This window comes from Gymnogyps californianus, chromosome 3, assembly GCF_018139145.2.
Source record: "Gymnogyps californianus isolate 813 chromosome 3, ASM1813914v2, whole genome shotgun sequence".
In the NCBI taxonomy this organism is placed as follows: Eukaryota; Metazoa; Chordata; class Aves; order Accipitriformes; family Cathartidae; genus Gymnogyps; species Gymnogyps californianus.
The window spans coordinates 66,000,888-66,017,867 of record NC_059473.1 but is presented as its reverse complement, the minus strand read 5'-3'; the positions used below and the strand labels follow the sequence as shown (position 1 = coordinate 66,017,867).

The 16,980-nt window shown below is 40.7% G+C and overlaps 1 protein-coding gene across 1 annotated transcript in view; it reads left to right on the top strand.

The window, feature by feature from the left end:
* Nucleotides 1-574: 574 nt before the first annotated feature.
* Nucleotides 575-16,980, top strand: part of ENPP1 (ectonucleotide pyrophosphatase/phosphodiesterase 1) — a 55,961-nt gene continuing 39,555 nt past the window's right edge. The window contains 5 exon segments of the mRNA XM_050894663.1: nucleotides 575-766; nucleotides 12,172-12,244; nucleotides 13,890-14,006; nucleotides 16,217-16,342; nucleotides 16,512-16,572. Of these exon segments, the coding sequence (XP_050750620.1) occupies nucleotides 575-766; nucleotides 12,172-12,244; nucleotides 13,890-14,006; nucleotides 16,217-16,342; nucleotides 16,512-16,572 (569 nt within the window).

Here is a 16,980-nt window from a genome sequence, read left to right as displayed (position 1 = left end):
ACGCACCGGGGGCTGGCTGCGTGCCTCTGGCGGCAGCGGGACCGGCACCCCCCGCCCCCGCCGCCGCGCACACCTGTGCCGCCGCCGGGGCCGCCGGGCGCCTTCGGGGAAGGCCGCGCCACCGCCTCCGCCCGCTTCGCGCGGAGGGGGTCGGGCAGCGGAAACTTTCTCCTTGCTCCCTCGTAAACACGGCCCGGCGCCCTCCCCCGGCCGCTATTTCGGAGCGGCGTGATGTCACGGCGAGCTGCCGCGCCACCGCCGCCGGCCCCGGGCCCCGCGGCTCTGCCCCGCCGCCGCCTCTGCCGGCAGGGAGGAGCGGCCGCGGCCCGCCCTCACCTGGAGGGAGGGGGCGGAAAGCGGAGGGCGGCCGAGCGGGGCGGGCAGGGAGGGAGTGAGTGAGGGAGGGAAGGAGGGGAACAGACCGCTCCCTTCTCCGCGCCGCGCCCGGCGGGGGTGCCGGTGGGGGTGCGGGGGCCGCCGGCGGCCGCGCTCCCGGGCGGGGCGGGGCGAGGCCGGGCCGCCACGCTATTAATAGCCGTGGCCGCGGCGGGCGGAGGGTAGAGCCGCGGGGACCATGCAGGGCAACGGGCAGCAGGCGGCGGCGGGGAAGGGCCATGAGGACCACCTCGGCGGGATAGGGGCGGCTGACGGCGGGCTGCAGGCTGCGGCCATGCCTATGCTGCCGGCCATGGAAGTGGCCGAGGAGCCGGAGAAAGCTCCGGGCGGCAAGAGCAAGGACCCCAACACCTACAAAGTGCTTTCCCTGGTAAGGGCCGGGAGGCCGGCGGCCTTCCCTGGGGCTCACCTCGCCGGCGGGTGCGTGAGGAAGCGGCGCGGCTGAGGGCAGGTGTTGCGGCCCGCGGGGCTGGGGACGGACAAGCCCCGTGGCGGGGCCTTCACAGCCTCCCGGGGGGTCTGTCCCGCCGGTCTGGAGCGGCGTCGGGAGAGGGAAACCGCCCTCGGCACCAGCGGCCCCTCAGGATGCCCAGGGCAGCAGTGCTGCGGGACGGCTCCTTCCTTCCCGCCTCAGGAGTTAGGAGTTAGCTTCGGGCAGAAGTGTGGCGCTTGCGCGTATGTCACTGCTTGCAGACGGCAACCTGCCTGAAAGGGGGATTCATGATTTTTCAGTTGATTTATTTTACTCTTTTGACAGCGCTCAGGGTTGAATCGTCTCGATTCTTTTGTAGTGTTAATGGTTGTCCCATCTTCCATCATGTAGTTTTAGCTGTTTTGGTGTGGGGGACGCACCAGGGAAGACAAAAAAACCCAGGTTAAACCAGGAAAATATGCCTGGAAAACTTAAAAAGAGTTCAAGAGCTGAAAGGACAGAGGAAGTATAAAAACTTGCTTTTCACTGAATTTGAAGTACTGTGGATTGAAAGCTTGTCTCCAAGGGCTGCTTGGAGCCGCTTTCAGCCCCGGTTCGGAGGCCCTGGTGGCCAAAGCCATTGTTAGCAGGTAGGTCACTTTCCAGTTTTAGCCATGCTGCTGTATTATAATTATCCTCCCTGTAGAGATGTGAAAATAAGACCTTCCAGACTGCCTGGAGTGATCATTATGAGGCTAAAATCATTATCAAGGTGAAAGAACTGTGGCATTCTTGGAAGGAAGCTTCAGTGGAACTGCAGCAGACTTTATTTTATATATATATCCGTAAGTAGTCCTCTTTCAGTGTGTTAAAGCATAAGGATCAAGATGCCTTTCCAAACTTACCTATAGCTTTGTAATCTGGTTACTGTTTCAAATGAGCCGTCCACAATATCATAGCAACTACGTGTTGGTCGTACTTTCTGACATAATGGGTGGTAAGTTGCATTTCCAAGTTTGTCAGAAGGTTATAAGAAAAATATCAAAATTCATGTAAGGGTCTATGGTAGTTTCCATGTAGAAGTTTTTTTTGGCAACTATTCTGATGAAAAGTCCTCTTAAATAAGGGGAGTGGTTTGTAGCTTGTTTTGTTACTTTGTTTTCTGGGGAGGTTGGGTTGTGCCATAAAAGGTATTGCAGTTGGATGTTGAAAACAGCTCAGCTTTTTTCAGACTTAGAAATAGGTAGTAATAATGGAAAATAATCATACACTATTCAAAACCTAATGTTGTTGCGCTGAGCTTTTTAGGCTCTAATACAACGAAATTATTAGAGATACATAGCCACTTAAAGACTAGAGTCTCAACACAAGTTAAAATGTTTGCAGGTACTTACTCTTCTGAATTAAGTCCTTATTTTCCAAACTGTAGCTGTTCCCTGAGAACTGGCAAAATGTTCATCCTGTGCTGACTGAAGTGTCAGAGTGAAATATATGTGATCTATATAGAAATAATTTAAAACTTCTAAGTAAAAATGACTATGCAGTATTGTTTTGGCTATTGCAGACACTGAGGTAACTTAGAATATGCAGAGAGAACTTGAAAAACTTTCTAAATACTGCAGGTGATACTGGATTGAGTAAAACAAGAATATATTTGACCTAAACATCATGTTAGAAAGCGGAAAACTGGAGTTGGAAATGCAAGTTTGTTCTTTCTCACAAGCCAGTGCATTTATAATGCATTGATGATACCATCCCGATGTAGAAAAGAAGTGAGTAGACTTATCTGCTTGGTGTTTTGGGTTGGGCAATGTGAAACTACAAAAGGGACTAGACATAGGTAAACTCCCTTTGCCTGCATTTACACTGGTAGGTATGATGCATTGTGCATCACTTGTCTCTTCTTATTTCTTTTTTTTTTGTTGTATTCTTTTTCATTACTATTATTATTAGTTAGTAGTGTATTTTTATTTTTACTTATTAAACTGTTCTTATCTCAACCCATGAGTTTTACTTTTTTCCTTTCCTCCTCCCCACCCCACTGGGAGGGGGAAGTGGCTGCATGGTGCTGAGTTGCTGACTGGGGTTAAACCACGACAGTTGTTTTAATGCTGATGGTTTTCCTCCTAAATATGTTTGAGGATGCCTAAACCTTTGTATCGGTTAGTACTTTTCTGGAATAATGCATTTCTATATTCTTTCTCCAGAAAAGATGCAAAATAGCTATTTATTTAATATACTTGTCAACTTAATCTTACTTTCTCTTCTACATCTGCTGTTGGAGAAGGAAGGATGGGGAGCAGTTAGTGAGAGAGCAGGTGGGAAATGAGTTGGACTTGTTGAAGTAGTGTGTTGGCCCAGACCCTTCAAAAGCTTGTTCTGCTCTCAGGTTTGGGCTCCTGAGAGGGATGTGATCACTGGATGAACTTCTCTGTCTTCTGCCTTTGCTGCTGTGATGCTGCAATGTGGCCTTGAGTCTCAGAGGAAGGACTGCGTAGAAAGCTGGTTCCAAACTCGTGGATTTTCGCTTTGTGCTCATCATACAGGCTTGGGAATTAATGTAACTCATGTGAGGAGAGGAAAGACAATGACAGGAAAGTGTTCGTGCCCAAACCTTGTGATTTGGAACATGGTTATTGACTTCAGCCAACTTTGGCGTGGGTATTTTTATGGGTATCAGTCAGTTTTTAAGCACTGGATTCAAGGACACTGTACTTTGTGCCTGAGTTTGGGAGATCTGGGCACCATGTTCAGTCTTTCCTCTAATCTTTTTTTGGCCCTCAGCAAATCATTCCATTTCAGCCTTTTTTGTACTGTTTTGCTTTATGTACCTTGGCTTGTTTTCCTTTTTCAGTAAGGAAAAGTAGTCCTTGCTGAAATTACTTGCTCCTGTGAGAGTGCTGGATTGAACTTAGATGGGACTTTTGTGTTCCAGGAAACTCCACCCAGCTTAACAGTGATATTAAAGTGGCTGACTGTTAGGCAATTTAATTTTTTTAGCATCAAACATAATTTGGTGAAATATGAAGTAAAAAATGACAGTGACAGGATGACCATGGTTTAAATAGACTTTGAACCACTTTTGGTTCAGAAATATTAAACCAGTTCTTGGCCAATTTCCAATATTTTAATGTTTTCTAGGAAACTCTATTCCGATGTTTGGAAACAAGGGTGTTTTACAGTGTCTTGCCTGTCTTCCATCAACATTACAGCTCTCCAGCTCCAATGGTGTCTTGTTTTGAATTCTGAAGACACAGTAAAAACTGGTGTTTGACAAAAGATTTTTTTATTGCATTTGCTGTTGAGATTGCTTAAATGCATCTAATTACAATACAGTTGTAACTATAAATACATACAATAAACACATTTTTATCCAATTTAATCCATCAAAAGAAAATTTGGGTTTTGGTGAATTTTAAGATCATGAGAACTTTTAATGTTTCTAGTCAGTCAACTCATTTTTCAAGGAAGACTTTAACGCATTAATAGTTTAAATGGGTAGACTTTCTGTAGAGATAATTATTAACTTAAATTCAGAACAACTTAAGTTACTGTGCTTAAACTGTTAGATTTCAGGCAAGGCCAAAGATAGAAAAATTATGCAAGGCTTCCTTCCAGTTCCTGCTCTTCAAAATTTTTCCTTGACATTCTTCCACTAATATCAGTAGAATTACACAAGGAGTGAATTGTTCTGATTTCACTTGCCATGGAAGCTATGTTTCTGTTGCTTTCAGCTGAAAGGAGGAGTGGAGCAAATTAAAGGCTTTGAAAACATGAAAGGTATGAAAAGTTTCTCACCTTGGAGCCAGTATTAGAAATTATTGGCAAACATCACTGTGACCATATGCTATGGGCAGTGGATAAATACTTGTTTTAAAGAATGTTCTGTCTGACAGAATTTGGCAATGTGCTGCATCGCAGTAGTGTCCCATTTGAATGAAACAGTAGTATATATGATTTTTCAGAGAAGCTATTTTATAATGATCAATATTGGAATGGTGTTTTGAAAATAGGACAGGAATATGTCAAAACAATGTAAAAAATATACTTTCTGCACTGAAAAGCAAAAAATACTCTTCTGCACAGGTGTCACACAGGTCAGCTGTATAAAAAGTTTCCTTTAAGGGTACTTACAAGACAGCAGTGGATTTTATTGTAAACAGGATGTGGTGGAGGGCAAAGGAAAGCAGTATAAGTAAGGACTTTTGGCAAATAGGCTATTGTTTAACTGTTCAACACTGAATAAGTTAGCTAAGAAGAAATGGGAAGTAATGAGAAAAGACGAAATATTTGCATTTCTGAAGAAACTCAGGTGAGCGTGAACTTTGTCCCGGTTCTGCTGTGTAATAGCATATAGGCAAATCAATCTATATAAATGCCTTCTAATATGTGGTAGTATTTGGGTACAATTTGTGTTAAAGGTTGGTTAGTTGTTTGTTGTTCATAGAATAACAAGAAATATAATGTTGTTATAGCTACTTGCACAAAAGTCAATAATCAAACCCAGCCATTTATCTTCCATTGTGCTGTTTCTCTCTGGCACGATCAAGTGGGCCAGTTCTTGAGTCCTCTTCTGGTTGAAATACATTTCCATGTTGTGAAGCATCAAAATTTGATAGTCTGCCTTTTGTTTTTTTTGAGGGGCTATATTCAAAGGGTGCAGAGGTAAATAATGGCCTCTCGGTCAGCCCTGGCCTTCGTTTTAGGAAAATGGCCAAAGGATGCAGGGCTAAAGATGTGCCTGTGATCAATATCAGTGTGCTTAGTAAAGACCCATAGTGAATAGCTTTGAAACCTTATTTGTCCCATCTTCTTCCTGTACTGCTTTGTGGTTCTGCAATTTCTGACACTCCTTACATTCTTATAGTGTTTTACAGGATTTCTTCACTTGCTCTTTAAGGTCGCCATGTCTTCCTGCTCAGCCTAATGTTGCTGTCATGGTGGCAGTAGCAACAGCATCTGCCATGGAAAAATGGAGGTGAATATAGGTTTACTTGATATATTCGGTGGTAATATCAGTACCCAGTAGAAGCAGCCCCCTTTTTACGCTGTTCTTGTTACAAGTCTCGTGACAGTACTACAAACTGGAACAGCTTTAGCTTTATTCTTGAAAAGGGATTTTTGGAATAAGAAGAGCATGAAGATGGCTCAAGGCCATATTTTCTTCTCCAGTTTTGCTTTTATTCATGGGTCAAGTGCAGCTTGTTTGGACAACAGTTTTGAGTTGGCATAATACTGACAGTTTCTTCTCTTTCTATGTAACCATGCATTCATATGTGGTTGCCACTAAAGCAGATGGCATGTGGTGGTCTTCGTTCTGTGTTCATAGTCTGCTGTGCTGAATAAAAGAATTGTGTTTGAAAGTACAATATTTATTTAAATCAGGATCATTTTTCAGTCCTGTTTATCCTTAGGGTTTTTACAAAAACCTACCTGCTGATTAAATAGCAGAGTCAGCTACTATCTGTTTTCTGGGAATTTAACCGGAAGTTTTATTTCCTCTTCTTTTTGGCTAGCATATAGTTGCATTTTAGTTTCTCTCTAAATTCTCCCATGATGTAAACTGCATTGAAAAACAAAACAGCCAGGTGTAAAATGTGTGTGCTTTGATAACAGCTCATGTGTTAATGCCTTCCAGGAGAATATGTACCTATACAGTTGGACAAGCAACAAATGAGAAAAATATTTTAGATCCTAGCTGACAGATGCTAACTCTGTTCTATCTTTTTGTCTCTTTCTTGTTAAAAATCAGATGCTTGAATAGTTTTGGAAGGTATCTAGAGAGCTATAGTACGATAATGTCTTCTGCTGATAATTCCCTGCTGAATGAACAGTTATCACTCTTCGGTAAGCTCCGTGAAGGCTTTTATAATATCTTACAGTGGCTCAAGCTACCTTTAAAATATTCTTGTCCTTTGAATGACCTTAGGTTGCAACAGTATGTAATAACAGTCTTGAGAACATTCAATAGAAACAGCGAGAGTAGACCACCTGCGTGCTGCTTTGAGAAGAAAAACAATAATCCCTGTACATTTTTAGAGTAAATCATCTTTTTAGCTCTGAAAAGGTTTTGGGTGTAAGCTCCAGCTTTTCCATCCACTGACTTCAGAATAATTCGGTCGCCTTCAGTGTTTCAGGACAACCAGGACCTGAGAACATCAGCAGCTCTCCTCTTCCTGGGCTCTAGGTGTGGCATGTGGATCAACAGAAGCAAGTCTTTGAAGAGCATAAAAATATTTACAAATATGGAAAGAAGAGATGAGTGGTACAAGAAGGAGGTGGTGCACTTGTTTCAGTGCTGATACCTAAATAAATCACCAACAAAAAAAAAAAGTTATGTAGCTGTGCTGGTGTGAGTGAAGTATCCACCTCCTTTCAGTTTAGTAAACTTTATTAAGTATCCCCTGCTTTTGAATAAAACTGAGCTGTTGGGGGTTTATCTCTGTTTAAAAATAACTTTTACAAGCATGAGTAAGTGTTCCACTGCCCTGGCAAGTGTAGATAAGGTTTTTTTCTCTGTATAGTATGCTTTCTGCATTTTTAACAATGCCCTTTTAAAGACAGAAGGTGACACTGTTCTTACGTGAAATTCATTATTTATTACTGTGTTCTTTACGCTTTTGCAGACTAAATTCTTTCTCAAACATATTTCAGTGTTTAAGATCCAGGTCGTTAGTCATCTATTCTAGGCCCACAAAACAGTGAAAACATAGTATGCCCTTCACGGATCCCAATGGTTTTGGAAAATTCCATGAGTTTTTGTAATACTGGCATTACAGACCCAGTCTAGATGTTCTCCCTTCATGGATAGACATGACACAACTGTGAGAGTCAATCATGGAGATTAGAATGGAAAACCACTACTTTGCATTGCTGCTTTGTTAATTGCGTAGTTGTTAATGGATGTGCCTCAAACCTTGGAGTGACAAGTTTTGTTGGCCATGGAACACCAGGGATGAAGAAAGGAAGATGGAAAGCAACTGAGTACGTGGTAGGCAAAGAGTGAGGAAGATCAACACAGAAACTTAATTCGGAATGATTATTCCTTAGAAGAAATATCAATGCATTCTTTGCCAAAGAAAATGCAGAATAGAAGAGTAGAGGGGGAGTAGGGGAGATGGACAGAGCCCTTCCACCAGCTCCCCGAAATCACTGCTGAGAAATTCTCTACAGCTGCAGTTCTAGAGATGAGTGACGGAAATGGTTCTGCTCTCTAACCATGTTATCATATTTCCATCTGCCCAGCTCAAAATAAAAGGCTTTTGAAATGTTCTCGGGATTGCAGTTTTCCAGACACTCAACCACCTATTCCCAACCACTGTACTGTTTACAAAACAAAGCTTTTATTGCTTCCTCCCACGTAAAGGAAGCAGTGATGGGACAGATTCATCCCTAGATGACAATGTTTTTTGATTCTAAACCAAACTTTCTAAAATAATATTTTTAAAACAAAGAAGGACACTTTCTTCTCTGCAGTTGTTACTGTGTTGGTTTAAAAACTTTTCTGAGATACTATATTAAAACCAAATCTGACGTTTTGTCCTAGCAGTCTCTCAAGTTACAGACCATAAAAAGTTCATGTGCTACTTTTGTGTATAACAAGGCCAGGTTCTTTAATTTTATTTGCCTTCCTACTAAATGTTGGATTCCCATGTTCCTTCTTAATTGCACCTTTTTCTCAATTCTTGCTTTCTGTTTTGAGGGGAAGAATATGGGAGAGAGAGAGAACAGGTAAGATTTTCTCCTTTTGTTTAAAAAGACAGACTAAACCTTGAAGGCAGGCGTTAGGTTGATAGTGTGGTAGTCGCTAGAGATTTGAGTCTGGTGCTTGCAGCAGGATGCTGCAGGGTTCTAATGAGGTTCTTGACAGTAAACCTTAAACTACATGTGCAGCTACTTGTCTTTATATAGATTAAAAAAAATATATAATCTTTACACAGCAGACTGCAGCATCCCAAACCTGAGCTACCTGTATGTAAAATAGTTCAAGTCATATTAGTAACCTATCTGCTGCAGTGAGATCCCATATAGTAAGAAGCAAAGTAAATTAGTCCACACTTGGGCTGCAGCAGTGAGATGACTTTCTGTACCTGGATGACCTTTAAAGCTAGCTTGAATATTCCTCGTCATCTGCAGAGCTGACAATCTTTCCAGTTGACAATAGGTCAACTACTAGTGTAACATCTCTTGCTGTGCCTGGTCAGGACTACTGCTGCTGTTGGCCAGTATTAGTTGCCCCACATCGTTCCAGCTGAACAATTGTGCCTTTTGCGTGGATAATATCCACATGACTGAAGTCATTCAGGCTCAAGATAAAGCTTTGATTCAAAGCCTTAAATACTAAGCTGCAATTGCATGGTATAGTCTACTAGATTAGAGTTGGCTGTCCCAGAACACTGTCAAATGCTTTACCTTTAAGCTTACCATTTTTGTGAAGGTTCTTTATTAAGTGTTGAAGAAAGAAAGAAAAAAAAAAAGGGGGGGGGAAGCTTTAGTATTTTGCAGTAAAATATTTTTAAGACTAAAATTTAAGCTAGTGGGACTAATGTTAAGAAAGCAAAGGCTTGAATGTAATGAGTCAATAGAAGTTCATGGATCTTCGTTTATAGATGGACGTAGTACACCAGGTGAGGACCTGGACCATGTTTTCCCTTGTATATATATAAGAAATTTGAGATCAGAACTGGTTTGTAGTAGAGACACAGAGAGCAGTTGTAGTATGCTGTGGTTTGTGATGCTATGAGGTTTCCAGAGTACTGCTTGCAGGAAACACAGGTTGCACTATTGCATCAAGTAGCATTACCATTTTCTAGTATTTCCTACCCAAAAGAACATTCATACGCCTCAGTGAACATAATGCTTTCATTTTTTTGCATGTTGGAATTAATTATGTTCATAGAAGTGTAAGACTGAAAATCTGGAATACAATACAAAACTGTGATTTTGTAACATTTGGTGCCAAAATCTCAGGAATTATTTGTGAGAACTTTAGTGAGGATTTACCAGTTTTAGTTGGGAAGTATTATAATGCTACCACTTTGGAGTGGGTTTTATTTAGATTTTATTTTTACGTTAATTTGGTGTCACAATTAAATTCATGGTTTTTAAACATGCATTACCTACACTGAAACTCCATAAGGGGATATTAATAGTCCATTTAGTGGCACTGCAATGTGTTTTTGTTACAAGGATGCCTTAGGTGGCCCAAGTCCCATAGGTCCTGTAACTGTTTGAAGATATGGGAATAAAGCTCTTACAGATAGAGTAGGTGTGGTTTCTGTTTGTTTTATAGCATGTTTGTGGTTACATATCAGAGGACATTCTAGTCTTTGATCTTAGTAGCAGGGCCTGGTGGGAGTAGAGATGCAATATATCGTCACCCTGAAATAAAATGTTCTCAAGTTGGCTTTTTAAGAACAAATGAATCAATTTGTAATTTCCAAATAATAATATCTAAGTTAAAAGGACAATAACAGGTTTTGCTCTCTCCACTGATTTTGCTGGGCTTTGACATCTTGCATCTGACGTGCTACCTACTTAGCTGTGCACGTGCTCTTATCTAGGTGATATTTCATATGGAAGATTTCAAAGGTCTAAAACAATTTACATGGAAGATAATACTGTTGATACTGACTTAACAGAAAATGTCATTGATACTGCACATGTTAGTATGTTTTTAAAAAAAAAAAAAGGCAAGTACAGAGCTCTGCAGTTGTGTTCATTCTTGACAGCTGGGTTAATGGAGACTTGCACCTTTCTATCAGTTGTAGTGTATTTGGGTGCATTGATAATGCCAGATTTTTTTTTCCTTCATTCTTTTATTATTTTCCTTCTTTCCCTGTCAATTCAAAGATAGATTTGAACTCAAAAAGTACTTATTTCTCTGCTAGACATTGTGTTGAATAATCTAAGATTCTGGACTTGCCTGGTTCAGAACTGTAGGCCAAAGTTTCATCAGGTCCAGTCTATAATTCCCTTTTTTCATGAATGCTATATATGTAATTTTTTTGATATTGATTAATACGATTTATGATAATTTGCACTTCACAAATCCAGAATAATATCTGAATTTCAATGCTACACATTCCAGAAATTGCTTTCTTACTGTCTTTATTAACTGCTTAGTGAACAAAATTGTATAGTGAACTGTATATTTGTTAAAAACAACACAAATAGTTTTTATTTACTCAAGTGCTCACAGTTTTTAAAAAAGTAAGCTTGAGAAATAATTAGGTGCATTTTAAAATGGGATGAATTTTTGCCACATCACAACATGATTCAGGCATCATACTGAAAAGACTGACTTGGCAGGTTTTGCTGATGGGGGAGGAGGAAAAAAGGGAGAGTCTTTGTGTAGGCATGTACATAAAGTTATTGAAGTATTGCCTGAAAGCAATTTTTCCTCAGAAAACAGTGACCGGAAAGGTGACATGTACATTCTCTCCTACCCTTACCTCCTCCCCAAATACTTCTGAATAAGAAAGTCTGTGTTATTACAGTGCCTTCTCTTTCAGGACTTTTAGCAAACTACCTTATTACATTCTACACTTGAGTAGAATAGCCATCATAAGTGCATTGTTGGCTTTCCTGGACTGTTTAATTACTGTATACGCATTGATAATATATAAACTTTTCCTAAAGAGTTTATGGACCAAATCCAATACTTGATGAGGTTAAAAGGAATCTTTCTCTGTATTTGAGTAGGCATTAGATCTTGCCCTAAAATGCTGGGCAAGGACAATATGGTGCTTGTTTGATAACTTCAATGCATTCAGAATCCAAAATAAACATGGCCATAGTTTCTGGTCAGTGTAAGACACTGTGGTCAGTGTAATGTGACATCCCACAGTTGCTTACCATGGTATGGACCAATATCTAGTATGAACTGGATACTAGGAAGTGGGAAAAGGTTTTCCTGCCTAAGAAAATTATAGGTATCACTTAAGGGCCATGCCTTCTGTTTGTAGTCTGTGGTCAATGGCAAAACTTTGCTTTACCTTCTTAGAACAACCTCGGAGAAAGGAAGAAGTGGAACAAAGTTTTCTATAAAATTGATATATGTGTAACCATAAACATCTTATTTCTTTCTCACAAACAAAAAAATATATTGTCATGTCTACGTTAAATTACTTGATAAGAAATTAAATACACAGGCCCAGTCTTGAGAATATTCATGTTCATGCACCAGTAATTAATGGCAAACAACATAACTACTTGGGTGAGTGAAAACTGCTTGTGAAATGAGCCTCCCAATCTGCATGTTTATCAATTTAGTACAATTAAATAGCATTAGAGAAAATGAAGGCTTTCAAATCCATTCAGTGGTCATTTAAGATTACTTTCTTTTCCTTCCTGTCCCACAGGTACTCTGTGTCTGCATGTTAACGACAATCCTAGGATGTATATTTGGCCTGAAGCCTAGCTGTTCAAAAGATGGTAACTAATATGCCTTTTATTTAGTCATATTTCAAAGGAATTCCTTTTTGTGGTTTTTTTTCTTTTTGTAAATTAATTTTGATATTATCAGAATACCACCCTTTCTTGCTGCAGGAGGAGGAATGGATGCATTGCTTGAAGCAGTTTCAGTTAAAGGGGCATGAAAATACTGGGAAATAAACCTCAGGTGTACTCAGTACTTGCGTGCACTCACTTGAGAGGTAAACTGATCGTGGCACTCAGTGTCTGGTCTGGCAGCTTCCATGTATCCCAACTGTCATTGTGGTGATGTCACATGGCTGGCTTTTCTCAGTTCACTATAAAAAAAACCCAACAATTTCTATTTCATGTTGTCCTGGAACATTTGTTTTTCATCTTTTCCAGTCAATTATGGGGGGGAAAAAAAAGTTATTTTTTTACTGGTTAGAACTGTAGTCTGAAAATGTTCCCTGTGGAATTCCTCTGGCTGTTTTCTGTCCTGAAAAATATGTTTTTTTCAATGGTGAAGTTTCTTCAGGTAGAAGGTTATGAAAGATATTTTAAGAAATCAAGCTTCACTTTGGGAACAACTATCTAGAATAATTTCAAATTTGAGCCATTTAACAAACAGTCCTACAATGGTTTTAACTAAAACTTAGATTATTAATTTCCCACTAGAATCTGTTTAAGTTTTTTCTCATTTTGTTACAGCTTTGCAATATTGGCTCATTATTATCTCATTTTCCTAATATCACACACCTCAAGATTCTTGAGAAGAGGGGCCAAATGATGAAGGATTTACCTCCCTCCCTTCTGGTGATTGCACAGGATGAGACAGACTGACCAACTACTTAAGTGTTGTTAAGGCTTCACATCACCAGTTTCTTTTTTTCCCCAGGCAACTCCAGTCTAGTGGAAGAATGCTATGCCTTTTTTTACATTAAAACCAAACAAAAATTAAGCCAATAAGCAGTACGCTCAAGTTCATATCTCCTGTGTCTGGTTTGGAACAGCCCTTCCTGTGTCTTGAGATAGTACCTTAACCATGGTACAGCTGAATGTGGAACTGGGGCTTTTTCAGTTCCTCTGATATGTGTGAAGACAGTCATTCAAACAGGGCATGAGCGTGGGGAGAGTTGCAAGCATAGCCAATGCAGTCTAGATTCTAATAAATGTTTAATTATTTATAGCAAATGGAACATTGTCAGATGTGAAAATGAAGATCAGTGTCCTCTGCAAAAGCATTTCACTGTTTAGGGCACCCTTATTGAAAGCCTATGTTCAGATTTCCTCCGATAGAGTTCTTCCATATTCTGAATGACTATGGGTATCTTCTGGTGATACAGAAAGGCAGGGACAGTCACAACTAGAATTGTAGTCTTTTGTTTCACTTGTTTCTGCCAATAATGAAACACTATGTTCCTGCTAAAACAGAACAGAACTCTTTGTTCAATATGAGAAAAAATTTTTTTGTTCAATAAGAGAAAATAAATATTTAGTTGGATCAAGACCTTCCTTTTCCTTTGGCTGTCACTATTTTTGCAGCCATTCTGTAAGTTGTGGAATGACCAGCTGTGTCATTCCACATGCTGACCTTATTAATTTCTTTTGCATGTTGACTGATTTGGGCTCAGCCACTGACATCTAACACTATCCAATATTACAGTGAAAACCTGCAAAGGTCGTTGCTTTGAAAGGACCTTTGGAAGCTGCCGTTGTGATAGAGATTGTGTCAAGCTTGGAAACTGCTGCTTAGATTACCAGGAAGCATGTATACAACCAGGTAAGGATGGAAAAAAGCTGTGGGGGCAAAGTCTCCTGTGATGCAGGACAGCTCTGCATATGTGAGTACTGTTACGGTCAGGTGGCTGTAACCCCTGACTTTTCAGATGGTCTGCGAGTACAATGGGGGGCTGCGGAATAGCAGGGTGGTTCTGATGCAAGTGGTCTCCCCCTCTTTGTGCTCCCTCCATTGCAACCATGGGTGGAGTTGCAGTGGTGATGGTGGTACTGGGGACTCCTGTGGAAACATCAGGGCTCTGGTGCAGCTGTTGTACACAAACAAAGCTTGTATTTCACCCAGCTGGACTACATAGGAGCTGACATAGCCAGTAGGCTGGCTTTCCCATAGCTCCTGTGGGGAGGGAGGCTGCGAGGGACTGTGCTGCTGCCCTCCCCCTTGGAAAAAGGAGGAACAACTGCAACTTGAGGTCTCAGCCAGCCTTTTGTTCTCTGTCTGGGGGTGAGAGAACAGTGACCTGCATTGTCCCTGGCATCAGGGACGACTCCTACGTTCTCAGGCAAGCCAGGAATAGGAGTGCATTCTGCATATTGTATCTTTCTGTCATCGCCATTGTGAAAAAGGGCAAGGACAGAGCAGCTCTGTGAAAGCTGCTGTCTCTCCTCACCCAGCTGCTCGGACCCTCTGCCTCGTTACTCCTCAGCTTGAGTGTGAAGCAAGGGTCATGTGCTGGCCTTTGGGACAAGGCAGGATGACAAAACAGATTGCACTGGTGGAGAATGATTGCAAAGTGAGAAGCAGTTCTCACGATTTGCTAGAAAGCAAAGGTCACATAGGCAAAGGTGTGAAAAGTACCACAGAGAAATTTTACAGGGAAAGATGTTAGTGCGGGTAGTAACACTAAGGATGGAACTTGACTATTTTCTCTAATTTAGTTTTGCCTTAATGCTTCATATACAGCATTCTTTTCAGTTAACTATTTTTCTTTTCACTCCTCTTTATGTGTATTTGTAAAATTTATTGATGTAGTCTCACCCTGAAATTCCAACGTTGACTTTTAAAACCAAATGATTAAACTGAGCTTAGATCCCTGCTTTAACTGACTGTTACTGAAAGGTCCTGTAAATTGCATAAAGCTTTTGCTTATAGAATAGTTGCATGGGATTTACTCTCCACTTTGTTTCATTACACCACTCTCCCTCAGTTTAAAGAATTCTTTAAAAACAAACTGGAGAGTCTGTCTTGGCACTAAGAATGGGAATTCATTGCTTGATGTTGTTTTTTAAATTAATTGGCCTTAACATCAGTGAAGAATCAAATTCTAATTTCCAAATAGTACCATGTAACTAGAACCATAATAGATTCTTCTGTCTCTCAGAAGTAAAGATCTACTGATATTGGTGGAGTTACTGAAGTTCAGTATTCCTGAAAGTGAGATTAACCTCCTGAGAATGCTTTTAGGGATTTCTAATTGCTAGTCATGTATGAAGATCACTGACTGTCCTCTACTCAAACATTTAGATTTGGTTTCCGTGTCTCTCAAGACCTTCACTTAAGTACTTGCTCAGTTGGTAAATTCATTCATGTTTATCCTCATTGACTGCAAAGGATCTCCAATTCCAAATGGAATTGGAATATTCCATTCAGAAAAATCAATATGATTCAGGAAAAAAAATCTGCTAAAACCAGCAATGAAGCTGAAGTCAGTAGGTCTTCCGGTGAGCTTATTTATATAGTCTCAAATAGTGGCAGAGTGATGCCTATACCTAAGAGGTGCTGAAAGAAGCTGGAGTGCCTGATGGTGACTGGTAAAATCCATTGCAACTTCAGTGCAAGTCAGAATAAGTTACTGCTGCTCGGTGTTTTCTAGGCATTCCAAATTCAGACTCAAGTTTGGGGGCTTTCTGGGGGAGTTGTTTGGGAGCTTCTTTATAGTATTCATTTACCAGATTAAACCCACATAAATTACCATATTTAAGGAGGTCTGTAAAAAGGATTCTTTCTGATCTGTGATATTTGTAATCATATGCTGCATAATTCTATTCAGATGGCTATGCACTTGGATTATTTAGCCATGAGTGTTTCTATTTTCCAAAGTGCCAAAGCTTGCAATATTATGCATGCATGAGATACCTCAGGACTGTTTTTCAGTGAGTACGCTTTTGAGACGGAGCTTAACACTCAGTTAATTAATTCTGCACTTACACTGGTATTAATCATTGTGCTGTCCTTCTCTCTCATCTGTTTTTTAGCCCACATATGGACCTGCAATAAATTCAGGTGTGGAGAGAAGAGGCGACCAGAATATCATTGTTCCTGTTCAGATGATTGTGTGGAAAATAAAGATTGCTGTGTCAATTATCATGCTGTTTGTAAAGGTAAACATCCTCAATAAGTTCCTACAGTCTCTCTTATATGTACCCATATTTGTATGAAAGGAGCAAGGACATAATATAACTTTAAAAGCATCCAGTAAAATGAAAAAACTTGCATTTATCAATAAGAATGTACTGTCTTAAAAAATAAATTGCACTCATTTGTTTTAAGGAGAGGCAAGCTGGGTTGAAGAAGAGTGTGAGGACATTACTGAACCTCAGTGTCCAAAAGGGTGAGGATATTGTATATTTGCATAGCTCTGCTCTTTGCTTACGTTTCATTTTTGAGATTGTTTTCCTTACTGTGCCTTCCTGGGGCCTGCTTGCCTTTGCTATCCACAGTAAGAGCAGCTGCCAGACACAGACAGAGAAGGACACCTGCTCAGCCAGCATTTGGTAGTGCTTACTAACAGATCAGGTTGCTCTGTCCCAGCAGCACTCTTGTATCCCAGCACTTGCTTGACTTGCAAGACATGCCTATTCCTGAACCCTGCAGTCTCTCACAGATGTGTGTGTTCTGGGCAGCTCTGCCTTGTGCCAGCCTCATTGTTGTTCTACGTGTGCTACAATACCTGCTGTCCCAAATATTTTGGGACCCATCCAGCAATCTCAGGCTCCTAAGACTGCCTCCCTCCCCAGTC